The sequence below is a fragment of the Mytilus galloprovincialis genome, chromosome 13 (assembly GCF_965363235.1).
Source record: "Mytilus galloprovincialis chromosome 13, xbMytGall1.hap1.1, whole genome shotgun sequence".
NCBI classification, from domain to species: Eukaryota; Metazoa; Mollusca; class Bivalvia; order Mytilida; family Mytilidae; genus Mytilus; species Mytilus galloprovincialis.
This window is the reverse complement of record NC_134850.1, coordinates 40,819,953-40,834,268: the sequence shown is the minus strand read 5'-3', so window position 1 is coordinate 40,834,268 and position 14,316 is coordinate 40,819,953. Positions and strand designations below refer to the sequence as shown.

Genomic DNA, 14,316 nt, shown 5'->3' with positions numbered 1-14,316 from the left:
AATTCAGTTCATGCATATTAGAACAAAGAATATTTAAAAATTTGCATTTGAAAGAAATATATTATTTGCTTATCATATCTTCCAGATGCAGTTCTCATTTAAATTTCGATCTACTCTTGCAAAACAATCAAAATTGTATAAGATTCATCTTTGATAAAGGAAGTTGCAACCCTCAGTTTTAGTACAATACCACACCTGTTTTAGCAAATTTGCCATGTTATAATGGAGCAGTTTGATGCAAATTCAAAATTCATCCTTAAAATACTATAACTAACATACAAACAACACTTAAAGCATCTTGTTTTACAAACCTCGGTTTTAGTTTCATTTTCATCCTTATCATCCTTAGTTTCCTTAGTATCTTTATGTGTAGGTTTCCAAGCAGATTCAGCTTTGTGTAATTTAACTTCCTGTTGCATCGAGGATAAATTGATTACTTTCTGAGCACTTGGTCGATCAGGAATTCTCTTATGACTTTGTTGAGAGTTTCGTTTCGTTATACTTCCACCACCACCGCCGCCACCCTACAAAACAAATTGAGCATTTATAAACAGGCATCTCGGAGGAGAAACTTTCACTGGTAGTCATTCAATTTAACTGATAATTAATGTACTTGTGTTATTTGGCATGATAATTTGTTGCGTTTAACAATTGAGTGTAATCTGTTCTCATTAAAAAAAGGGGGATACAGTATTTTTGTCACTTTTTCAGCTCTTGATGTCCATTCCTTTTCAAATGATTTTGAATTTGTTCTTTTTTTTACTGCAACCCCACTGGCCCAGGTCATGAGGAGGGTTGACCCCTCACTAACATACTCAACCCTGCCACATTCTGTATTTTCTCATTTCCAAACCAGAAGCCAGATGGTTATCATAACTTGTGTTGTTTTTGCTATCCTTAACAGCTTAAATCAGTGTTTTCTAAATTGTTTCACATCTTATCCTGGGGCAGTATTGTTTGTGTTTATATATTTTTACAAGTATATCAGTTCAAGACAAATCATTTCGAGACCGGAAACGGAAAACAGCCCTAACCAACATATTTGTTTTTTAAGAATTTTATAAAGACTTTTAATCACTTACCCTTGATGGCGTTCCTTTCACATAGCCAGGTGTAAAATCAAACCCACTTGATTGTGAATGTGATGCAGAGAAACTGAAATTATCTCGTTGACTTCTACTAGCGGTACCTCCTAGCAGTGGCTGTAAATATTAAGTCGTTTATTAGCAATTAAAGAGGAAATGAAAACATGACAAGTAATATTGGTAAAAATTACAATTCAAGAAGGTATATATAATCTGAGATTCAAAAACTGAATACCAAGTGTAAATGTGATACAACTACATGCATCATTCTTGCAAGGAATAATTTAGATTCTACTTAAATGCTTTTCCATAATTAATTGTATGGGGGGTCGGAAGGCATTTTTATTAAAATTTGATGAGTTGTGGTTATATTACTTGAACATTTAAAGGAAATGTCTATTTAAAATTTATGCATGGTGGGGTCAAATAATATAAAGTGCCTTCCAACCCCCTATACATTCATTTTTGGAACAGCCCTTACTTCAGACACATTGCCCAAGAAATTTTTAAATAAGAACTGATCAATGTTATTGAAAGAACCAAGAAAATGAAATCATTGTCAGGCAAACCCTTTCATATGGACATGCATATTTTATGACAATGATGTTAAACAAAACTGGTCAAAACTTAACTCTGATTGGTTGATGTTTGATTAACATCTGGTGGTAATTATTTTGTTCAAAACTAGTACAATCTAAACATTGATCCATGAGCAACGATTAAAGTTTATATATTACTGTGATAAATTTCTGAGAATGTTCATAGATAGGATGTAAAGAATGTTATGATCAATGCACTATTTTGTGTATCAAAAAGGTAGTGATAAGTCTTGAAAGATTTAGATATCAAGTCAGTAACACAGGGTTTTGATTGCATTTTATGCAATCTTTACCAAAATTACTAACCCAACTCAATGAATATGGATATTTTTTAGGTAGCTGTACAAGCTCATGAATCAATTGACTGCTTTTGCAGAAAGACGTGTCATCTGATGAAATGCTTTACTTTAAACAAACAGTTTTGTCAGTGATCTAGATGCATTATTTTGATTGTAAGAGGAGAATAAAAATATACTGTCCAAAAACTTTTATTTTGTCCCTTGCCTTTAAAGTTGACATGAATAATGATGACTTGTAAGACAATGCATAAAGAATCATAGTAAATCAATGAAACTTTTTTGTAAGAAGCTTAAGATGTCTATAACCTCTGTCAATATGAACATTGATTTCTAGTCAGACGACTTTTATAGCCGACTATATGGTAAGGGATTTGCTCATTGTAGAAGGCTGTACAGTGACCTATAGTTGTTAATTTCTGTGTCATTTGGTCTTTTGTGGAAAGTTGTCTCATTGGCAATAATATTTTTTTTTTATATATAATCTCAGTAGGCATATAGATCATGTACTTCAGTTATGATTTAAAACGATGTAATGCAACATGATTTAACTTACATTTTCTATAACAATATCAGGCAAATCTGGCATGTCTTTTGGTTTGGCTGTAGATTCTTTTGAAAATTGCAGCTGCAGCAAAAATTCTCGGTCATATAATTTTTTTCCTTCCATGTTCAGTGGACTCCACTGATCTAAAATTAAAAATATTATGGTTAGCTGAATATTGTAGAAATGTAAAATATTCAAATCTGAATTCAAAAAATGTGTATACTGGATGTAACAAACCGAGTAAATCATTTAATGATATCATGGTAAAATTGCCATTAATAATTTTTTTTGTAATATTCTTAAATGGATTAAAATGGTGAAGGATTTGTTAGTAATGAAGTTAAAATGTTTAGAACTGTTACTAATGTTGTTAAATTCTGGTATTAAAAAAAAAAAAACCAATAAAATACAAGATGCACTGTCATTTGACTGTGGGCTCAAGAATTAAAGATTTGCTGAATGTTAAGTAAATTTGAATGAAGCTTGATCTTTGGGAAAGGCCTGTGAAAAAAAAGTTTTTGACAAACATCCTTGGAATTCAAGTGTCACAAGTTATAGCACAAAGAAAAAGATATAACTGAGCCAAGGGTACGGAAACGGTCATATTTGCCAGTCTTGTCCAAAACCGAAAGTATTTTGTCCTAATTGTGTAATTTAATTTTTCAATAGAAATAATTTATGTCATTTCGTTGAGATCGAGTTTCAAAATCGCCATTTTTAACATATTTTTGTTTTGTTATCAATTTTATGTAATTAAACTGCCACTCCAGTAAAGTGTTATAATCCTGAGGGCCCTCCTAATAACTATATTAATGCCTTGGGGAGCTATTGGCTAATGATCGCTAATCTCCTTACCTGTGTTTTTAATTCACAAGCTCTGAACTAATATTATAAAGAAATTAAAATTCCATACCAACTGTCTTCATTATTTAATTACTTACAGCGAAGACAATTGTCAATTATGATTTAAAATTAAATTAAAACATGACTTAATTTACGCAGAAAAAAAGTATTTTTTCACTACTAACACATGTGCTTTATTTACTATGTAATATGCATGCTTGAAATTCTCTTCCGCAGATTACACTAAATTGTAAATTTAAAATGATTTCAAGCTAAATAAAGCAAGTGCAACTATTTTCAGTCATATTCTTACACTATTAAAGGTAAAATATTAAAAAGCAGATGATTTCCTGTGAATTTGATAAACAAAACTAATCCCGGAAATGAGTCCCGAATTGTTCGTTAGTTTTACCGCATTACATCCGGTTTGCATTTCGACTTCAGAATCCAAAGAAACGCAAGCGATGACTATCAGGATAAATCATGAAATGTGATGCTACGAGTATGAGCATACTCATGCAGTAATTAGATTTTGACAATCTTTTTTTAAAAGGGGCACCAACTTTTAAGTGAAATGAAAATGACCGAAATTAGGTGAAAAAATTTCCGGATCCTTGAACTGAGCTATACAGTTGCTTAGAAAAATAAGTTTTGGCAGGACAAAAGTATAATGACAAATGATAGTTCCATAAAATATTGTGTATATGTGAATACCTTCTTTGTAAGTGTATTTCAATTTTGATGATGGATCAGATTCAGAATCAGATTCAGATATTTCTCGGTTCTTAGAATTTTCTTCCTGGACTTTTTCATCTTCCACAATTATTTCAACTGTTGGAACTTCAACACTGACTTCTTGAACTGACTCTTTTTTTGTTTTTTCCTCCTCTGGTTTTTCTTGTGGTGGGTTTTGTTCAACAGGTTTTTCTTCTACTGGTGTAATTTCTTCTTTCACATGCTATTTTAAAACATGAAAATCATGAAAACAATATGCTTTAAGCTTCTAATTTATTCAAATCAATAATATTTCCTATTCTGGGTTAGAAAAAAATGTTTAGAGGAAATATGGCAAATAATAAAATAATTCATGTTTAATATTGTTGAAAGTGGTATTTCTCACACCTTTAACATCTTTTACTGTACATGCAAGTCAATAATCATGATTATGCTGATGGAATCTCAACAAAGGTGACAAAATTTATTAACTTCTATTATCTTTCCTTTTCACTCCTATCAAAGCAGAGTGTAAAGAAGACACTATTTATATATAACTACTGAAATACATTTAACATGTACATGTACAATGTACTTTCAAAAGAAAAAGCTCATTTACCAAAGAAATCTCATATAATCTTTAACAGTGAAAACTTTGTGTCTTGATATCATGTTTTTTCCCTGTACTTTTGTTAAGAAATTACTCTTTTCTGGGTTGTGATTTTACAGATATTAAAACGGCTCATGTACATTTGTATTAAAGTGCAGTTGCTTTGTGAGAAAATTACAAGAATGAAACAGGCAACCAACAGCAATTGCTTTTATCATTTCATTAAACTTTAAAGGCCACAGCTACCTTATTTGGGACATGGAAAGTTGAATCTAAACCTCCGACTAAAATATGCCTGATGAATATTATTTTTAGACTTACTGCAACATCCATAAATGCATCCATATCACTACCATCCATTTCCTTCTTGTTCAAATCTTTCAATTTCTTTTTGGAACTTTCTTTTTTGGCTTCTCTTGGAACTGATAAAAGAATTTAAACATTTCAAGTTATAATTTATGGTGAACCTAAATTAGACCCTTCAGGTATGTTCATTGTATGTCAACATCTTTTACTTATTCCATTTCCTGTCAAATATATAGGAGCTTCTTTTTAATTGAAAAGATTATGTCCTTTCGCTGACATTTTGTTGACATGTATTGACAGAGGAAATCTGAATATTTCTTCCTTGTAAAACTTTTTAGGAGTAAACGAAAAATGCAGCAATTTTTTTACTGAACAGGGTAAATTTTGCTTAAAATCTCAATCGAATAAAGTCTTTGTTATTTTTCATGTTTTTTTGCTTCTGCAAAGGAAAAGGTAAAATTTTATAAAACTTCAGTGAAAATTTCAAATGAGCAATTCTGCTTTATAGCAGAATAAAACAAACACCAAGTTGGTAAAGAATTAAGACAGACATATAACAATGATGGCCATTTTGCCAATTTTTTAAATGAAAAAAACAAAACAAGAAACTTCATTGTTGTAACATTGTAAAAAAACATGAAGAGTAACTACCCACTGATGCATAAACTCTTACTTGATCCCATTATATAAGCATGAATTTAACTAACCAACTGTTTCTGTAACTGGAGCTGGTTCCCCTATAGCTTTTGGATCTGGTACTGGATCAACAGATGAAGACTCCTCTTTCACTACTTCCTGAATCAACACATTTTCTTCACTTTTGACAACAGGGTTTTGTTTTCTATCTTCAATTTTAACAACACTTTCTTCACTTTTTGTTTTTGAAGGTTCTGAAATAACTTTAGTTTCAACCTTTGCTTCCACTTTAGAGGGAACATTTAAGTCCACTGCATTTACATCCTGACTTCCACTAACTAATTCTTGTGTTGCTTCTCGACTGGAATCTTCATTTATTCCATTTGTTTGTACATTTGACAAAGTATCTACAGAACTGACATTTTCTGGAGTTTCTGATTTAGTCCTTGTAGCTTCTACTACTTCTACATTGTTCTGAGAATGCACATTAGATTTACTAGATGAAAGACTTGGGGCGTTTTCTACAGGCAGCTGAACAGCTGAGACATGTTGTGTATTTACAATTGGTTGTTGTTGTGGCATACTGTTTGCCGTGTTTTCTTCCGTTACAATTGGAGGTTGAGATTGAGGTTCCACCACTGGTGCAGTTTGTACCAATGGTTGTGATTGAACACCTTGTGGTGGAACTTCTGTTGGAAGCATCTGTGCAGGATGCTGTCCTCCTCCTCCAGATCTCATGGTAGCCGCAACCTGAGCTGCAAACTGAGCACAAATAGCACTAGCCTCACCTTCTGGTGGAGGGGAAGTCCCGGGGGCAGGAGGTTCCTAAAAAAAGAGGAATAAATTAAATACAATTCTTAAAGTGTCCATCAAGGTAATGTTACTGATAAAAAATTAAATGTCTGACCCACATGCATGTTGTTACAATGTCGGTCCAAATATTTACACAAGCGAGTGAAAGTTTCAATAAAACTAGAGGCTCTAAAGAGCCTGTGTTGCTCACCTGTATTTACTAATGCTACTGGAATTCATGTAAAATAAGGTTAAAATCATAATTTATAGTATAAGATATCATTAGATACTATATAATATCTAAGATAATAGCAAAAAACTGCAAAATTTCCATAAAATTACGAACTCAGGGGCAGCAACCCAACAAGTGGTTGTCCGATTTTTCTGAAAATTTCAGGGCAGATATATCTTAATCTGATGAACATTTTTGCCACCAGTCAGATTTGCTCTAAATGCTTCAGTTTCAGAGATTTTACAGAAGACGGACGCCAAGTGAAAAATCCCACTTGGCCCAAGGGCCAGGTGAGCTAAAAATATATGAATGGACTTATATAGGTATTCTGAGGCATAGTATTTGCTTTTTGATACGCAAACATGTTATTGAGGACTGGAACAAAAGTAAATGAGAAATTCAGTTCCCAGGCAAGGTAATGGGGAAAACTCTTTAAAGAATAGCAAGTGAACCATTTCAAAGTATATGCCAACTTTCTATTATGTTTCAATGAACTTATTTGAAATTACACAACAGTGTTTTCGTTGATCACCTGTCAATCAGACATCACAATACTTTAAACAGCATTTGTAATTTCCTTGACCCAGCCAATTTAATTACATGACAGATATTCAGTCTTCCTAATACACATGCAATTCATTTAACTCATTTATGTAATACATATTTTAAATATTAATGTGAAATTAAAACACTACAATTTGATTAATTTTAAGACTAACCTCGATACTCTCATTAGGAGTTTGTCCTCTTGACCCTGACCCCGACCCTGTGGTGGATCCAGGTGTTGTTGATCTTGCAGACATAACATCACTAATTATATCTTTCCCAGTATTGGGGTCAACTATGGACAAAATCTTTCTCTCTCTTTTCTGTATTACAGGTTGTGGAGCAGACATTCCTGGTGCTGACGGAGGTCTCTGTGTTGGTAATGGGTACATTGTCATTGTGTTTTGATATGAAGTGGGTGGCATGCCACTATACCCTCCTGAACTTACTGTTTGCTGTGTAGGCATATTGTATGGTGGTTGGGGAGCTGGCATCCTCTGACCACCAGGAAGTTGCTGAAATAGTTTAAACATTAGAATATTAACTATGATATAAGATGAGATGTAATGTCACAGAATTTAAATGAACTGTTGACAGATATGTTTCACTTATATTATATTCGAATAAGTAATAATTTTGTTGAAAATAAAATTGCATTACGTTAACATGTAATCAATGTAAAAATTTCAATCAATGTACTTAAGGATGTTTGCTTGTCATGTTTTGGAATTTTTATCAGATTTTCGGAATCCTCTGGTTTTATCCATATGAATGCCTTAAAAAAATTTGCCCATGGACCCAAATTTTTTTTTTATAAATCTTTTACATGTATAATCATAAGCCATTTGTAAAAGACTTATAAAATCTTATTTATTTTTTAATAGTTTTTAGAACTTACTGGTCAATGATAAAGCTATGAAAAATCGAGAGAGAACATTTTCCCCGCCAAAATTCCAATGGCTAATAACTCGAAAACAAGCACATTGATCCCTATTTCTTTTTTTGCTTTTTCAATTCCACAATTTATCCCCTATCAATATATACTAGTTTTATGGAAAGTTATTTATTTTTGAAACTGAACAGCAAACATCCTTAAGACTGAGTTAAAGTTCAAATAATGTCCATATAAACCAGATCAATGCTAATACAACCCTATTCTCAATCTGTTACTTCCAAAAGATGATTCCCTTTAAAGTTAAACTTTCTTATCTTTAACTTCAACATGTAAACTTGACACAAATGTCAAGGTCAAATTCGTCATGACCGAGGGTGTGGGCAAAATAAGCTTTATGGAAATGTTAATACAACTGCATTCCAAATATCATGGACTTATCATTTGTGGTTTCCTTTTAATGACCCAACAAAAAACTGGAGCAATTGTATAAAAAATATTGAAAACTGATCATGTCATCACATTAATTTTTTCATAACATTTTATCAAGTTGTATTGAACATTATTATCATACTTGACTTTTTATACTAATGTGTGCTATGTATATGTTTTTTTTAGTTTGAATTGTTTTACACTTGTCATTTAGGGCAAATTTATGGCGGACTATGCGGTATGGGCTTTGTTCATTGTTGAATGCCATACAGTGGCCTATAGTTGTGAATTCTGTGTCATTTGGTCTCTTGTAGAGTTGTCTCATTAGCAATCATTCCACATCTTTTTTTTTAAAGTATTATAATGTTATTTCTATATAAATCTTACCATCATTGGCTGCATTTGTCCTCCAGGCTGAGACTGAACAATAATCTGTGTTCCATAACTATTCATGTTGGTACTTGGAGGCATGAACATAACAGTTGGATACATCGGATTCTGTCCCTGTCCTGGCATCTGCATCCTCTGCTGTTGAGGAGGCTGCATAGGCCGTTGTGGGTAAAAGGGCTGAAATAATAAACAGTGTTAATGATAAACAAGAGTAGATAAATTGAAATGACTGGTCTGTTTTACAGATTATTTGTATGAATATTGTCAAGAAGAGGTTTTATATAATGCACAAACTTGTGAATGCAAAATATCTTCTTTTTGGAATAATATTTACCAATTTGCACGACATAAACCTTTGATTCAGATTGTACAAAAATGATTACGAGGAATAATTAGTTCAAGGTCATAATTCATGTACATGTATTAAACTTCAAACTATTTTATTTTGATTTAAAAAGCTGCCCAAAAGCATAAAAGCAATTTAATTAATGTAGAGCAGACCATGTAAGGAACTATGCTGTAAGCTACAAATGTATATACATACTGCTGGTGTCCTTTGTTGTTGTTGTTGATACATGTTTTGTTGCTGAGCCAGGGCTTGGCCTTGTACCAACTGTTGATTATTCAATTGTTTACTTATATCATGGGGATAGTTCTGTTGTGGGTTCACCTGTTGTTGAAGAAATTGCTGTAAAAAAGTAGATACCCATTTTATCATTTGGTCTGGTGGACAGTTATCTCATACACGATAACACATGTTATTTTTTTCATATTTTCCCCATCATGCAGCATCAAATAGATTAGAGTAGAAAACTAAAATTTATATCCAAGATGTTAATTAAGAGCTTCCCAATATAAGTGCATATTTTTCTAATTTTTATGCACAGTACAACTTACAATTCACACATGAGCAAATAAAGGGCTGCGCTTTAGCGCATGATACGCCCGTTGCTCTTTTAACTTGTCTTTTATGCTTTAAATGAATTTATATGATCAACTAGAAATATATATACAAATCAAAAGAGATGTTACATTAATATATTCACCAAAGTTTCATAAAATCCCCCTTTTTTAGGTATAAAAATTCATTACTTAAGAAAACGTAAAATCTAAAATTTATAAAAATGAAAAGGGAGCTTATGTCAATAGATATAAACAATTTATCAAAGTTGCATAACATTTTGTGAAAGTGTTAGTTATTGTCCCAAAATTCGAAAATCCCCCCTTTTTTAAGCATAAAAATTCATAACACGGACATGTAAAATCTGAAATTTATAAAAATTGAAAGGGAGCTTACATCAATAGATATAAACAATTCACCAAAGTTTCATGGACATTGGTGAAAGCCTTTTTGAGTTATTGTCCGAAGTGTTGAAAATCCCCCTTTTTTTATGAATAAAGCCCCATAAATCCAAAACTTAAAATCTGAAATTTATAAAAATTAAAAGGGAGCTTACATCAATAGATATAAACAATTCACCAAAGTTTCATGGACATTGGTGAAAGCCTTTTTGAGTTATTGTCCGAAGTGTTGAAAATCACCCTTTTTTTATGAATAAAGCCCCATAAATCCAAATCTTAAAATCTGAAATTTATAAAAATTGAAAGGGAGCTTACATCAATAGATATAAACAATTCACCAAAGTTTCATGGACATTGGTGAAAGCCTTTTTGAGTTATTGTCCGAAGTGTTGAAAATCACCCTTTTTTTATGAATAAAGCCCCATAAATCCAAATCTTAAAATCTGAAATTTATAAAAATTGAAAGGGAGCTTACATCAATAGATATAAACAATTCACCAAAGTTTCATGGACATTGGTGAAAGCCTTTTTGAGTTATTGTCCGAAGTGTTGAAAATCCCCCTTTTTTTATGAATAAAGCCCCATAAATCCAAAACTTAAAATCTGAAATTTATAAAAATTGAAAGAGAGCTTACATCAATAGATATAAACAATTCACCAAAGTTTCATGGACATTGGTGAAAGCCTTTTTGAGTTATTGTCCGAAGTGTTGAAAATCCCCCCTTTTTTATGAATAAAGCCCCATAAATCCTAAACTTAAAATCTGAAATTTAAAAAAAACGAAAGGGAGCTTACGTCAATAGATATAAACAATTCACTTAAGTTTCATGGAAATTGGTGAAAGTGTTTTTGAGTTATTGTCCGAAGTGTGGACGACGGACGGACGGACAGACGGACAGAGGTATACCATAATACGCCCCGTCTAAAAGACGACGGGCGTATAAAAAAGGTAATTGTCTCATTTAGTACAAATATTACATAAAAATATATTCTGCTAACTTTTGAATATTAAATCAAGTGTTAAACATCAATGGCAAAATAGTACATAAAAATTATAATAAATACAAATAATAAGTCATGTTGTTCAATGCTTCTCTTACGAAAAAATACATTTTATTTGCATTGAGTGTGTAAGTTAAAGTAATATCTTTAGCTAGCTTACTTGCTCCAGTCTTCATGCTAAACATTTGAATCCACAAGCCTGAAGCTCAATTTTAACAAATTTTTAGTTGGATTTTGTTGGAGTGAAGAGAAGAATTTCACAAGCCATTGCTGTAGGACTTGTGGTTAAGCGTGAAGTCATAATTAGTTAAAATATACTACCCTCCTTTGGAAGTAGCTGTGTCCTACAGACAGATAGATTGGTTATATGTCGGACTAGTCTACTCTTAAAGAAGGGTGGTTTACCTAACCTAATAATGGCTATGGTTCAGCTAGCAAGCAAGCTAACCAAAGTTATTACCTTTACCTACTTACTCAATGCAATCAGCTCTTAACAAAATATACACATCGATACATACCTGTTGCACCTGTTGTGGATTAAAATACCCTTGTTGAGAAATGTAAAACTGTGGCTGCTGCTGTTGTACTTGCTCCTCTTGTGGTACCCCTAAAACAAATCATGCCTTAACATTATTTCATTGATCTTTTGGACAATGTCTGCGAGACATACAAGTATCACAAACTCGCAATGGGTCATTCCTCATGTGTAAATACACACATATTCTATGTATGTAGCAGAATCTTGAACAACTTTAGAATCCATTGGCCCTGGGCATGAAGTTCAATTTATTGGCCTATAGAGATTTTTTAAATCCTGAGCTGGTGGGTATGTGGTACATGTAACTCAGAAGACAGACGTAAACTTTTTTTTTAAGTCAATTTTCTTCCCATAACATCTGTGTGGTATGGATGTCCTATCAGTCTAGCTGTGTCAACGGATAAATCATTAACAAAAGATCATCATGTTTTAATGAAACAACTAATTTTGCTTAAAATCTTAATCTGATGATGTACACTGGTGTTACAATGCATTGAAGTGAAGCTTGCACAAAATGTTGTTCCTTAGAAATAATATGATTTTAGTCTACAAAGTCGATCATACATGCTTCCATTATTTAAAAAAAAAAAAAAATAGTTGTCCGTCTTATAAAAGATCAAAATGGAAAATTACAGATACCGAGAGTGAGCTGAAATACCCAGGTGACAACATAAAGCTTTTGACAGTTGAGGAGCAAAGTAACAAATCGATGGAAAGGTTACTTCCTCATCCTAGTTACTCAGGAGCACAAGTCCAGATACTACAAAATATAAACCCATATTACCCCCACAAGAATGAAATACAATGTGAAAATATTCTAATTAAAGCAGATCCTATAATAAGCATGCAGCCTTACTGTACCATAAACATATATACTTACAATTGTTATAATTTGGTGTTCCTCTTGGACTGTATAAGGTTAAGGAAAAGGACTGAGTTTAAATATTTAAATCTTCCCATTTCTAGGCTAGCACAACAAAGCTTTTAATTTGCAACCTGGTACCCGCAACATAATACAAGTTCTTAATCTAGAATAGTATATCTCTGACACCCTACCATACAAGGAACAAAGGGAATAAACTTACCCTTTTTACTGACACAATTTCCCATAAAGCATGAGCTACAAAAGGGAATAGGTTTAAGAATCATATCGCTTTTTAAATACATTTGCAGATGTGCATATACCTTATTTTTAACTATTATTGACGTGGAAATACCTGTTATGTAATTGCATTAATTCACATGGACATATCATCTTTACACTTTGTAGATATTATAATATTCTTGAACTAAAACATTGAATGAATAAGGTTGGATCTAACATTAAAATGACATTTTGTTCTCTTAGGATTAAAGAACACGAACTAAATATTGGCGAAGGGTTTTAAAGCTGACATGGTAACAAATGTGAACAATTTTTAAGGTTCCATCAATCAGCAATAATCTGAAGGGACAGTTTCATGTACTACATATAAGGTCAACCAAAAAAATCAAGATTTTAAAAACTGCCCAAAACTGGTTTCAAGAGGTTGGATATCAGATTTTTTTTAACAAATAACCAATAGCTCATTTTTAAAATTACATGTGTGTATGTACATTAAAATTAAGTTGGTAAGATTGGTTAGATTCGTAACAGGAAATGTTAAACACGATTTTTACTTCCATAAGATGCAACTTCAAATTACCTTATTATTACATACATGTAGATATGCCACTCAATAGAATTTAAAAAAAAAAGTAGTCTCCAAATTGAAAGCTTATTTTTTACCTTATCATAATGTGACAATGTCTAAAAATAAATCTGACATTGTACTTTCTGAAAATGCCTGTTTTTCCAATAAAATGCCCTGAACACAGATCTATACAAATACAGGTCAGATTGAGGTTAAAATATGTAACAACAAAAATACTCATAAAAGAAAAAGAAATATCTCTGCTACTGGTATAAAGAAAATATATAATAAAACCATAACTGGAAGTAACAAACAAATGTACAATAAATAAGGCATCATAAACAACAAAACAAGAATTCTTACTTTCTTTCTGGAATTTGATCATATCTATTAATCAGTGTTGCTTTTCATTATATTCAGCTTCCATTGTATGTTATTATTTTCACTTTTGTTCATCATTATAACAAAGACTATTGTGTATCTACTAATAATTTGTGTATTTGGCAAATATCCAATATCTGACAAATATTACACATCACCACATGTCAATAATCCTAAATATCATTTAAGGGTTATTTCAAAGAAAATTCACAAGAAAGATTCCAAAATTTCCAAATTCATTTTGATATTTAACTAAACACTGTTGATACTACACTATAACACTGTTTCGTGTTTTCATCTTTTCCATGATGTCGTAATTAATGTCATGTGATATGTGCACGCTCAAAGAATGTGGTTCCTCGTTCGAAAAGCCCCGCCTTCATAACGAGCTGTCGGAACATTATGTTACAGAAAAAAACAAAACAAACAACAAAAACACAATTTTAAATCAGATGTGCAATCAATAGTTCAATAAACTTGGATATTTCTCACACAAGTTG

General features: G+C 32.0%; 1 protein-coding gene across 5 annotated transcripts in view; it reads right to left on the bottom strand.

The window, feature by feature from the left end:
- LOC143057669 (eukaryotic translation initiation factor 4 gamma 3-like) overlaps nucleotides 1-14,316 on the bottom strand; it is a 36,270-nt gene that overhangs the window by 21,475 nt on the left and 479 nt on the right. For 2 of the 5 annotated variants that reach the window (XM_076231025.1, XM_076231024.1), the window contains 11 exons: nucleotides 12,643-12,671; nucleotides 11,743-11,831; nucleotides 9,465-9,608; nucleotides 8,918-9,097; nucleotides 7,380-7,721; nucleotides 5,708-6,461; nucleotides 5,016-5,116; nucleotides 4,085-4,328; nucleotides 2,537-2,670; nucleotides 1,083-1,202; nucleotides 312-524 (listed from right to left, as the gene is read on the bottom strand). In XM_076231025.1, coding sequence (XP_076087140.1) covers nucleotides 312-524; nucleotides 1,083-1,202; nucleotides 2,537-2,670; nucleotides 4,085-4,328; nucleotides 5,016-5,116; nucleotides 5,708-6,461; nucleotides 7,380-7,721; nucleotides 8,918-9,097; nucleotides 9,465-9,608; nucleotides 11,743-11,831; nucleotides 12,643-12,671 — 2,350 coding nt within the window. Of the gene's footprint in view, nucleotides 1-311; nucleotides 525-1,082; nucleotides 1,203-2,536; nucleotides 2,671-4,084; nucleotides 4,329-5,015; nucleotides 5,117-5,707; nucleotides 6,462-7,379; nucleotides 7,722-8,917; nucleotides 9,098-9,464; nucleotides 9,609-11,742; nucleotides 11,832-12,642; nucleotides 12,672-12,847; nucleotides 12,883-13,798; nucleotides 14,148-14,316 lie in introns of those variants that run through there. The other 3 variants (XM_076231026.1, XM_076231027.1, XM_076231028.1) reach the window with 3 other exon arrangements.